The following is an 11,988-nucleotide window of genomic DNA, read 5'->3' as shown; positions in this document are numbered from 1 at the left end:
GCCCCTGTTATAATTGAAAAGAAAGTCTAGAAGCACTTTTTATGTGTGCATGCTGCTTTAACACAGGAGACGCTAAGGAAAACCTGGCATTTAATCGATGCACTAAGCTCCATTGTCCAAGCAGGATGGCTCTGCCTTTCTTAAAAGGAAGATATTTGTGGCTGAATGAGACAGCTAGTAGCACCTCTTAACAGCACCCGCAGTAGGACCAAATAAAGGCAAGAGCACTGGAGCATGTTGAGCAGGAAGTGGTTCCTGCTGAGAGGAGGGAGTTCAATGAGAAAAGAGACGGTAGCAGCTTTGCCTACCCATTCGTCATCGCCACCACCTCTTATGAAAGATTGCCAACTCAATTCAGCAATGCCTGCATTAGAGCAAAGCAGAAACAACTATTTTCGACATAGATTCTTGCTTGGTGAGTCAGCAGGGAGAACCAGCTAGCATCACAACAGCAAGCCTAAGGTGGGAGATTGAAACATCACCTACCTTATGAGTCGGAAGCTGCATAAAACAGTGATGGCGAACCTTTTTAGCACCAGTTTTTGGCAATGCTGCGCACCCAATGGACAGCTGATCACCGGGTACGCTGTGCACCAGAAACCCGGAAGAAAAACAGGCAAAGCCGCGTGTGCTGGCCAATATGGCTTCACGTGCCACTTTGGGCATGCGTGCCGTAGATTTGCCATCATGGGCATAGAAGATTATTTTTTTAAAAAAATTGCCTGCATGTTGATCTTCATCCTGCAACACTCCACAAAATATTTACATAGAACATTTGGCTATGTGTTCTATTTCTACCTGGTCATTGGTTAAAAAAATAAAAGGAGGGAGAAATCCACTCCTGTCAGCTGGGCCTGAAAAAGTATTTGACCCTCAGTAGACTTTGCCTGTGTGTGTTATCTGCACTTCCATTAACACACTCTCTTTACATTAAGAATCGATTTAGATGCTGTTACAAGTGGATATTCAAATGGCTGGTTAATGGCAAGTTTTAAAAGAACATTAAAGCCCTGTTATGATATACAGTTTTTAGGTCAGTTTTATGTAATTGGTGCAGTAGCTCTTATCCAAATTAAGACGGATATAGACCATAATTTTCAGAATCCTAATCTGAGGCAACAAATCATTCTGAGTAACAAAACCCTCAGAACAAGAGTGCCCTCTAGAGCATCTGGGATCTACAGAAAACTAAAAAAAAATGTTGCTTACTGTTCACACAGCCCTGCTTCCAGATTTATCTTTCCATATTCCCATCACCCATTCATCTTTCACTTTCTAAATAAGTACTTGATTTGATTGATTGATTTTATTTTATTACATTTATATGCCGCCCTTTTCCCCAAGGGGACTCAGGGCGGCTCACAATTCAAATCAGGGGAGGGGGGTACAGACAAGAAATAAAAAAGACGGAACATAACAATACATAATTTAAAAACACACAGCAGTCATACCATTCGAGGCTGGGGGCAACAGCTCTTTAGCCCCAGGCCTGTCGGAACAACCAGGTTTTAAGGGCTTTGCGGAAGGCCTGGAGGGTGGTGAGGGTTCGAATCTCCACGGGGAGCTCGTTCCAGAGGGTCGGAGCAGCCACAGAGAAGGCTCTCCTCCGGGTAGTCGCCAGTCGGCATTGGCCGGCGGATGGAATTCGGAGGAGGCCTAATCTGTGGGATCTAATCGGTCTATTGGAGGTAATTGGCTTATTTTACTTCATGTAAAATAAAATGTATTCATTTATCTGTTATTAATAAAATGTAACCACCGTATTTTTTGGAGTATAAGACGCACCAAGGTTTTGAAGAGGCAAATTTTTTTAAAAAAAGTTTTTGCACTCTGCAAACCTCCCAAAAATGGCCCGTTTTTCACAAAAACGGCCGTTTTTTTTTCCAAAAAAAAAGAAGACGACATGAATAATATTTAGGAGGTTTGTAGAGTGCTGCTGGGGGGAGGGGCAAAAACGAGCAAAATACTGCCTGTTTTTTGTTTTTTTTCAAAAAAAGGGCATGAATAGCTTTTAGGAGGCTTGTAGAGTGCTCCTGCAGGATATTGGGGGCCAAAAACAAGCAAAAAACAGTCCATTTCTCACTCATTTTTGCCCTCCCCAGCCCCCAGGAGCACTCTGGAAGCCTCCTAAAGGCTCTGTATGGCCATTTTTGCAAAGGGGACGGGGTTTCAGGAGGCAAAAAATGCTTTATTCAGTGTATAAGATGCATTCAGATTTTCAGCCTCTTTTTTGAGGCAAAAAGGTGCGTCTCATACTCTGAAAAATACAGTATATGCATCCCAAACTGCTTCAAGATTTGTTAGTCATAGGTGTATTAAACCAGGGGTGGTATTGACTCACCTTCTCTACCAGTTCACAAACGTGAGCATGTGCTCGCTTCGGTCACATGCGCCACCTCCGTGCATGTGCACAGCCTTCCGTGCATGCGCTTTTCATGAAAAAAGGACCTAAATGGGATGCCATAGAGGCAGGGCAAGTGGGTGGGGCCACCCGTAATTTCCGCTACCTAGTCGGGTGAACTGGTCCAAACTGGTAGAATACCACCTCTGTGTTAAATAATAAAAAGGAATCTTTGAAGGCTCAAATCACATTGTCTAAGGAAAAAAAACCAGTTTTCATTGTGTGTCCCGTCCTATCACCCCATCATAAAGTCTTGCCTCCCTTAATCATGTTGTCAGATAATCAGGCTCACCATAAGAAACGCTTGGAATCTCAAAAATCTAGTTATGGCAAAGACAAATATTTTTCAATAGATGAGAAAAGTATATATCCTACTTGTAAAAAGAGTTAGATAGTGGAACCAATGGTCCAGATAAATGGTTGGCTTCATTCATTCAACACATTCAAGCAAAGACTGGATACTTATCTCCTGGGAATACTTTTAATTTGAAATTTCTGCATTAGACAAGGAATTGACCTCAAATGCCCCTTTCAACACTCATCAGATTTATCAGGTGTCTTTACTAAAACTTTATCCTAGTAATGGATAACCCTACACGTGCAATCACCTCCTGCACTTCAGAAGAAAGCACTATGTCCCTATCCTCCCTGGAGAGATGTCTAATCCAAGAAGGGGGGGGGGGGGGAAGAGAAGGCTCTGGGCCTGAAAGCCTGGGAGGAGACTCTGGAGGGGTGCCTGGCTCTGACTGAAAGGAATGGTCTGGAGAGCTGAGGCCCACCACTGAGCTGTCAGGGGACAAATCTAGGTCCTCGCCAGTGGTGGGTTTCAAATTTTTTTAGAACCTCTTCTGTAGGTGTGGCCTGCTTTGTGGGAGTGGCTTGCTGGCCATGTGACTGGGTGGGAGTGGCTTGGCAGTTGAGACTGGGTGGGTGTGGCCAACTTGTGAAACTCACTTAACAACGCTCTTGCTTAGCAACCAAAATGTTGGCTCAGAAACTCTGGCATTTGAAGCACACAAGTCTTAAAGCTGTCAAGTTACAAGACCCTTGCACCTCTAACCCTTTAGAAAAAAACCCCAGGGGTTGACAGCTTTAAGACTTGTGGACTTCAACTCCCAGAATTCCTCCTCCAGTCATGTTGGCTCAGGAACTCTGGCATTGAAGTGTGCAGGTCTTAAACCTGTCAACTTACAAGACCCTTGCACCCCTAACCCTTTAGAAAAAAAAACCCAGGGGAGTTCAAACTTGACAGCTTTAAGACTTGTGGACTTCAACTCCCAGAATTCCTCCTCTCGCTCTTCATCTTGATGATGTGCGGACGGGCGGGGGGGGAGGGAGCTGGAACCGGTTCTAAACAGCACTGTTGATTTGTGGAACCTCTTCTGTAGAAGAGGTTAGAACTGGCAGGAACTCACTCCTGGTCCTCGCCCTCCTCTTCCAGCACCTGCAAGAGGCCTGGATGATTAACAGGGGAGGGAACTCCCTCCTCCTGAAGGCTAGCAGATCTGCCCTGGCGCTGGGCCTTTGGGGCTGCTTCCCTTGAGGCCTTGCCCTTGCCTACCATCCTGCTCTTCCCTTTGACCTTGCCCCTGGTATTGACCCCAGGCAGGCGACAGCTACTGTGTCCTGAAGGTCCATGCTGCTCTGATGCGGTGGTAGGCATGCTGGGAACCAGATGGATTAGCCAGTTGGAGCTCTGCCACAGGAGTCAAGGGAGAAAGGTGCTGTCGCTGGGAACACAGCCCCAAGCATGCTGCAGAGAATAAATACAGCCGCGTGGGTCCTAATCAGCCTCGGCAGCAGTGGGGTCACTCTGCGTCTCACTGGCGCTGCTGGAGACAGTGAAGGCTGCATGGCAATATCCGGTGGAGAGGGGGAGGATCTGAGGAATAACCACATGGTGGCCAAAAACAACGCGGCCCCCAGAAATAAAGTTTACAGACGTGGGTGGTACTGGCGCTGCTGGCGACCCGGACAATGCCTATACACCACCCGACAGCGATCCTCCCAGGAGCCAAGCGGCGCAGACAGGCGTCGCCAACAAAAGCGCGTGAAGCGGAGGCTTGTAATTGGCTGTGTGTGTGTTCCAAAATGGTGGCCACAGCCGCACCAGCTGCAAAAAGGAAAAAGTCTCCCAAGCCAGCTCTTTAAAACTGAAGCAGGGGAAACTATTCACAGCACCAGACACCCGCACCAACCCCTCAGCTAGTCAAGCCTCTGCTCTTAAGGCATGGAGACAAGCACCTCCCCAACAGCTCGCTCCTCACTCTTTCACCTCTGTTCAATCCGATGCTGTCAAAAAAGGGAAAAAAATATACACAAAGAAAATAACAAGATAAAACAATAAAACTGTGAGTTCAATTTGAAGAGCCCAAGCAGAATTAAATTAAAACAGCTGGATCTCACTTAAAATCATCCTGAATGGGCCAGACTGAGTTAAAAATCTGGCCTTGAGGAGGAACAAGAGGCGTGGCCAAAGAATTTGAACTCAGCAACCAGACTAATTTAACCATGCTTGGACTCTCCAAGAAGCGCACAGAAGGCTGTTTTTGCCCTCCCCAAGCATCAGGAAATCCTCCAGAGCCTGTGGATGGTGAAAAATGAGCCCAACGGGCCTATCGGAAGCCCAAAAGCTTCAGTGAGGGCTGCACGCATGCGCACAGGGGGTTGTGCACGCATTCGCCGGGGGAGGAGGGCATTGTATTATGGGTGTGGACACGCATGCACACGCTATAGCATGCATGTCCTTTAGGCACCCGAGCAGAAAAATGTTCCCCATCACTGCCTTATCATCTTCATTTCTCTTCTCTGCACTCTTTCTAGGGCCTCAGCATTTCCTTAATACATGAATTTCCCATTTTATACAAATGCAGTTGGAAGACTTTTATTCTTGTAAATTTAAACTTTAAGACTGATCACACTGAAAACTGGTATTGGAGGGGTGTGTGGCCAAATAAATATAATAGAAATGCAGTACACCAACTACTAGCTCCAAAATATGGCAGCCCTGTACTCTATCTTCCTTTGCTGACTTTTTTTTTAAAAAAATCTTTCAATCTTTTACTTTTTCTTTCACAGTTCCACACTGTTTTTGTTACTTTAGATAGGGAGTGTACTCTTAATTTTATTCTGAATTAATTTAGCTATTCAGTGGTAAAGTCACGATAAAGATTCTTCTTGTCAAATGTTCAGGTACTTAGTTTTTAAAATGGGTGTTTTTAAACTCGATTCCCTTGTTGTGAACCTTCCAATATGAAAACTGGTCTAATTTTCAATGAAAATTCGTGTGGTACATATTCCAAAGCAAAAGGTGTTTGGTCAAAATTGAGCAAATTTTTTCGGTCAAAAAGCAGCAAACTTTTGTTAGCCAAAGCCAAGAGAAAATAAAGGGGATGCCGAAAAGTTAGATTGCAAATGAATATTCTCATATGATAGGAAAATATTTGTCCAGCTGCTCCTGGTAACACAAGAGTAGGCAGTCCTTGTTTAGCACTCCCACAATCTATTGTGGTGAAACAGTTGCTAAGTGAACCACAGGACTGAAAGAGAGCAGGAAGAGAGCAAGAGGCTACAAATATTGTTAGTCGCTGCCCTTGCATTTATATAACAATTCTCTCATACAGCAATGCCAGCGTTACTCAGTTTGGCATGCGTTGTTGTCAGGTACAGAATTGTATGCACTTTAGTCAAATAATGATTTTACAGTTTATTACCACTGTGTTTGTGGCTAACTGAGGCAATGGTTGAATGAGGACTATCTGTATTTACGCATCCTGAGTAGACTGAACCAAAGCCAATGATTCCTAATCCCTGTCACATGGCCTCATGGATTTTGCTTCAAAGGCAGGCTATGAGAAACCCTTGAGAAGGCTGTGCTAAACTCCGAGTCGGCTGGGTTCTGCTGGAGTGCTAAACTGCAATTCATTTTTTTTTCCAAGCTAAAAAAACATGCTTCAGAAAGCCCTAACTGAAAAGTTAGCGCATGGCGATACCATCTGCCCCAAGGGTGGGTTCCAGCTGGCTTTACTGCCGGTTCGCTCATGTGTGTGTTTTACGCGCACACGTGCAGTTAAATTAAAACTAAAAAACAAGATGGCGACGGTTGCGACCCGATTCGGGGATGTGGCAGGCCTGGGTTGCTGCCGGTCCAGTGACCCAGGCCGCCATACCACTACCGGTTAAGCTGAACTGGGCCGAACCGGTAGGAACTCACCGCTGATCTGCCCTGTAGCATGCCACCTTATCTCCCAACCCAAAAGAGATTGCAGATTTCCTGCTAAGAGATGGAAGGTATTTATTATATTTTTCTTTATTGTTTTTTTTAAAAAAAAGAGCGAGACACATACAAGGAGTTACACTCCCCTTTCAACAGATTTAAAATCAAAGCCTTCTATAAATAGTAATGGCTGTCTGTTCTGGAGATAGATTCTTGCCCCCTCCCCCCACCAATTAGAAACTCCTTAAATAAAAAGTCTTGGTATGACTAGATACAAAAAAAAAAAAGGAAACGGGAGACGGAGCTGAGACACACAGGGAAATGGAAACCAGTGGAGCTGAATTCTCTTCCTCCTTGGATCGTTGTTCTGAACCGTTTAAAAACCCACCCAAACAGAATCCATGTTTAACACGATTTGGGGTTTCCTGTCCTGGAAAGGTGAGGGGGGCCATCCAAGAGGCATCCACAAGAATAGCTCATAGCTTCTCACTGTGAGGGTGGGACAGGCGTAGCTGTGCTGGGGCTGGGAGTGATAGAATCCGGTGGCAGTGAAGGTCCTTGATCTGGGGCAAGGGGAGAAAGAGAGTATAAATTACAGAAGGCTTTTGCAATGACACTGAGCAGAAATAGCACCGTTAAATACAACTCGGCCCTTGCTGTCATCACTGGTCTTTGTGCAGCAACCATAAGGCTTTTGAACACTTTGCTTTACCGGAAAGACTGAACAGCAATAACCACCAACTAGCTTGTACTGTCCAGCAACTGCTTTTAAGCTGCTCTAATTTAACTTGCAGGGCTGGGAGGTCTACAGGTAGCATGCAGCCGTCTCAGTATCCTAACCATTATCGGCACCTGGCAATGTTGGAGAGGATTAGGTTGATGGATGCTTAAGGCCTGACTACCAACTCCTCCCCCCAAAAAAACCCTTCAAACCAATATGATTGGGGTAATTCTTCCCATTTTAGGTACTTAGGAGACTCATTGGTTATTCCATTCCATAAGCAATTACCCCAACCTCCTTAAAAAAAGAACCTAGTCCAAAATTTTAGTTCTACCTACTCAGCTGATCTACCCAACACTACCCTTTGTGGACCCCCAGATACAAAAAGGTTGCTTAGCCTTTCAGATCCAAGGAAGGGATGTGAGCTTGGGAGCTCTTTTATTCGTTTTTTTTCTTTAAGATCAAACCCAAATTAGTTTTAGTACACAAGTATGCAGTAAGGATCCCTTTACAGCAGACAATCTCCCAGAGTGGAATCATCTCCATGTGGGGGTGAGGAATGGGGGAGGAATACCCATACACCATCCACTTACGAAGTACAACCATTCCTTTTGCCTTAAGAATCTTCTAGGTTGGGAAACTTTCAATGTTGAAGCCATCTCAAGGCCATTAACTTGTCCTAGCACTTTGGAGTCTTCAATGTCAAATTATGACCCCGATCAATTTAATCCCAGTTTCCTGATAAACTGCAATGGGTAGTGATAAACCACAACTGGATATCCCAAGTCACGCAATATTGTTTGCAAAACGCCACGACTGGATTCGCCTAACGTACGAAGCCCCAGTCAGAAGGTCCCATTATGACTCAAGTGCAGAGTGTAATCTCTCCCCCTCTCCCATCCCACCACCATCTCTGGGCCCATTCTCACCTGATCCAAGACCAGCATTTGGAAGAAGGTTGCCCTGCATTGCTGCCACAATAGCCGGGCTCTGGGCAGCTGCAGAACCGTGAGGCAGAGGGGTGGCAGAAGGATGCAGGGCGCTAGAGACGTTGATGATGGGCGGATTAGCCATGCTGCACGCAAGGTTACCATGCACTGGATGGATGGGCGTGTTAGCAGGGAAGTTAATGCCGATGGAGTCTGTTACGTTACTAGCCATGCTAAATGGGATGGAGGCAGGCATTCCAAAAGGCAGAGCTGAGGGGATATTACCAGCCATGGCAGGGTGAACGCTTGCTGGGACTGCCCCCGGGAGAATCTGGGTTGATTGTTGTTGGCTGGGGTACGGAGGCTGGGCTGCAGAAGAGACAAAGAGAAAGAATGCATTGAGTATGCTAACTATTTGCAAGCAAGCAAAGATGTGACATAACAGATGATCATCCAACTGGGATTTCAACATTGCACTGCTTTGGGGACCTAAGAATACAATCAGATATCTTAAGAGCAGGGATGTCAAACTCGATTTCATTGAGGGCCACATCAGGATTGTGTTTGACATCGGCGGCCTGGGGTAGCGTGCATGGCCAGGGTAGATGTGGTCAGGGCTTATAATGGCCGGGATGGCCCAGTTCGACATCACTCATCAAGACTCAGTTTTCAGTCGCGATGGCCTCCTGCAGTCCTCTGCCAGCGAAAACAGAGCTTGGGGAGGCCGCGTGCGGCCCTCCTGAACTCAGTTTTCACTGGCAGAGGCACCACGGGCTGCTCCTTTGCTGCTTCCAGGGTGGCCCCACAGACCAATCTCAAGGCTACGGGCCTTGAGTTTGACACCCCTGTCTTAGAGGCACAGACTAATCAACTCCAAGTGCATCCTAATTTGGGAACCCTACCAGATGCTTCAGAGCCAAATGTATTCAAGAAACTGAATATTTGATGGGCAGGAAAACATCCTAACTTTCACTAAGATTATTCTCCCCAGAATATGAGTACTGTCATTTAGAAAAAACATAGAAAGTTCTCCCAAGAAATAAAACTCGCTGGTTTTACAAGGAGCCACACAATATAAATGGTTACTTTCTCATTTTAAAAATACTTTTTAATGTGCAACTCAGGCCCAATTAGTATATTACCAAAGAAGTGAAAATCTGATCTGGTCAAGTGTTGCTTCACACTAACTAGCATCTAACAAACAATTCTTTTTTTAAAAAAAATAGTATTTGCCTTTATCTTGGGAACAGGAAATTTGAAGGTGACTCCAAAAAGCCATTTCAATCAGCTATGAATTAACCCTTCATCATTCATATTAATTTCAAAATGTATAACACGGTGGGCAGGATACCCACTTAACCCAAACTTTTCTGATTTGAAATCAAAACCTGCTCTACTAGTGTCTGTATTGTTAGTAGAAATCTAGACAGAAAATCAAAATTTGTTTGATCCCAGTTGATCCCAGCTCTGGAACCTGTTCTAATAAATATATCTTAGTGATTAATCCAAAATTACAGTGCTATATTCCATTTTCCATCCTCTTTCCTACAAACATTTGAAGCTGCTTTCATCCATCTATTCCATTAAATTAATGTATCCACCCCAGTACAATCCATTTGGACTGTCTTAGCAAATGGGTTTCCAATCTGGAAAATGAGGGAATGAATCTGGAACTGCAAGTACACAATACTGGGGTTTAATTGCTGTGCTGGAGCCTTTGGGACCATCGTACTTTGCCCACAGAGAACGGAGCAAAGCCTCACACTCGCTTACCATGGGACGCTGCGGGAGGCTGTCCAGTCTGACTTGGAGCAGTCTGAGGAGTGCCAGTTGCCGACGGCTGTGGCTGAACTGACACAGATTGCCCCATCTGTTCAGCTTGAGCCATAGTGCTGGGCGGGCCTACTGTGCTGGCAGCTGGAACAGGTGTTTGGGAGATGGGCATGGAGTGAGCGGCAGGCGCCAGAGGAGCTCCTGAAGAAGGAAGGGGCTGTGATCCCACAGACAGCGCTGGCGGTGGCGGTGGCTGCTGTTGCTGCTGCTGCTGCTGCTGCATTTGCTGAAAATGCTGCTGGCGAGCACGCATTTCGGCATACTTCAACTGCTCCATATGGAAGGCCTGACGATCAGCCAGAAGCTGCTGCCTCTGGTACTCCAGCTAGAAGGAAACAGAAGGCCACAGTAAGGTACGTATGTTTGTGTTTGTGTATGTGTTGTGGCCCAGCAGGATCCGGTTGAGCTGCTGATGGACTCAGATAGTGAGGAACCATATGAGTCTGCCATGGAAGTTGTGGAGGACCCTGGGCAAGGTTCAGACTCAGAGCAGGGACCAGAGAGGCTGGTTGGCCACCAGGAGGCGCCTGAGGCATGGAGCAGTGGGAGGAGCAGTTTGTCCCTGATGCTCGTTTGAGACGGGCTGAGAAACGGAAGCAGCAACTCCGTAGGCAGTCTCATAGACGATAATTACACACAGGTGGTTGTGACTGGGCCCCTCCCAAGAGGGTTTATAAGTGAGGCGTTGGGAGGGGACATTTGCAGGAAACAACCATTCGAACTATTCTTGAAGAAATCTGTATTCTAGTCGTGTCTTGTGGAATTATTTGCGTTGCTTTCTTGGAGCTTCTGGGTTGCTGCCAACCGATTATCTTGAACGTGAGTTTGCCTGGGTCTTCAGCCAAAGGACTGGTTATCGCATTCATTAAATAGTGGCAAACAGCCAAACCTGTGTTCTTTTAAGCTCAAAGCCCTGCATAATTGCACTGTCTACACCAGCGGAATCGTGACGTTTTTCCCCTTCGCTAAACCGGCCATGGCTGTGGCCAGCCCATGACACATCTGGCCCACGGGCCGTGAGTTTGACAGCCCTGGTCTGCAGCGTGCAGGCAGAAGGGGTGCACTGTTTTGAAAAAGGGAATTGGATTCTGACTTGGGTAGCAGATAATCACTTTTTTGTCTTGTGTGTGTAGGACAAGATATGCCCTCAGCTTGGGAGGCAGAAATGATTACCTGTATTCAAATCACAGGTGAATAAACTGTGGGGAAGGAGAGCTACTTATCACAGAAGAGGACATTGCCATATTATTGTGATCCTTTCTTTTTCTGCTTTCTCCACCAACTGTGTGGATTTTGAAGCTTATACAGAAGTCCCTGAAGATTGAAAGTGCTACAGTTAACTGCCAAATAGAATCATCTTTTTTTGTTCTTTAAAGTGATCAAATGATGATATTATGATCGCTCCAACAATTTATAAATGGGTTCATAAAATCAGATTTCCAATTCAGTGCAGCAGTGAGTGGCGTTGATCACTCTCCTGATGAGGGTCTAAATATATCCCATTGATGTTGCTGAAATTCTTAACAGTTTTAATACCCTGCTATCCTGTCTGACATACATGGAGATGCAGATCTGATAAAATACACCACAGGAAACCTGGAAAAAAAACAGCTCCAGATAGTGAAACTGGAGGAAGCTTGTGCTATAAAATTCCTCAGTGATCTACTTTGTCCTTCATATTATTTAATGGCTAAAGGGAACCACTGGGAGAGACCACTAAAGAGTTTAATTGTCAGCAGTTTGCAGACACTTTGCCAGACCTAGCCAGAGGGCATTTTCGGTGAAGATGAAGTGAAGGTTTAGAAACCTAGAAATTGGACATTCTCCTTGTTTGGGGGGGGGGGGGGGGAGATAAAGCACATCTGGACTCAAACAGGTATCAAATTCC

At 45.6% G+C, this 11,988-nt stretch overlaps 1 protein-coding gene across 8 annotated transcripts in view; it reads right to left on the bottom strand.

Moving 5' to 3' along the window:
- Positions 1–6,678: 6,678 nt before the first annotated feature.
- The window catches only part of SMARCC2 (SWI/SNF related BAF chromatin remodeling complex subunit C2), a 35,110-nt gene continuing 29,800 nt past the window's right edge, over positions 6,679–11,988 (bottom strand). For 6 of the 8 annotated variants that reach the window (XM_087710418.1, XM_087710420.1, XM_087710422.1 and 3 more), the window contains 3 exons: positions 10,041–10,425; positions 8,268–8,636; positions 6,679–7,180 (listed from right to left, as the gene is read on the bottom strand). In XM_087710418.1, the coding sequence (XP_087566544.1) occupies positions 7,104–7,180; positions 8,268–8,636; positions 10,041–10,425 (831 nt within the window). In that variant the 3' untranslated portion in view covers positions 6,679–7,103. The remainder of the gene's footprint in view (positions 7,181–8,267; positions 8,637–10,040; positions 10,426–11,988) is intronic. The other 2 variants (XM_087710425.1, XM_087710426.1) reach the window with 2 other exon arrangements.

Source organism: Thamnophis sirtalis, unplaced genomic scaffold, assembly GCF_051295495.1.
Source record: "Thamnophis sirtalis isolate CommonGarterSnake01/CBP01778 unplaced genomic scaffold, rThaSir2_p1.2 scaffold_3, whole genome shotgun sequence".
NCBI classification, from domain to species: domain Eukaryota; kingdom Metazoa; phylum Chordata; class Lepidosauria; order Squamata; family Natricidae; genus Thamnophis; species Thamnophis sirtalis.
This window is presented reverse-complemented; position numbering and strand designations above follow the sequence as displayed.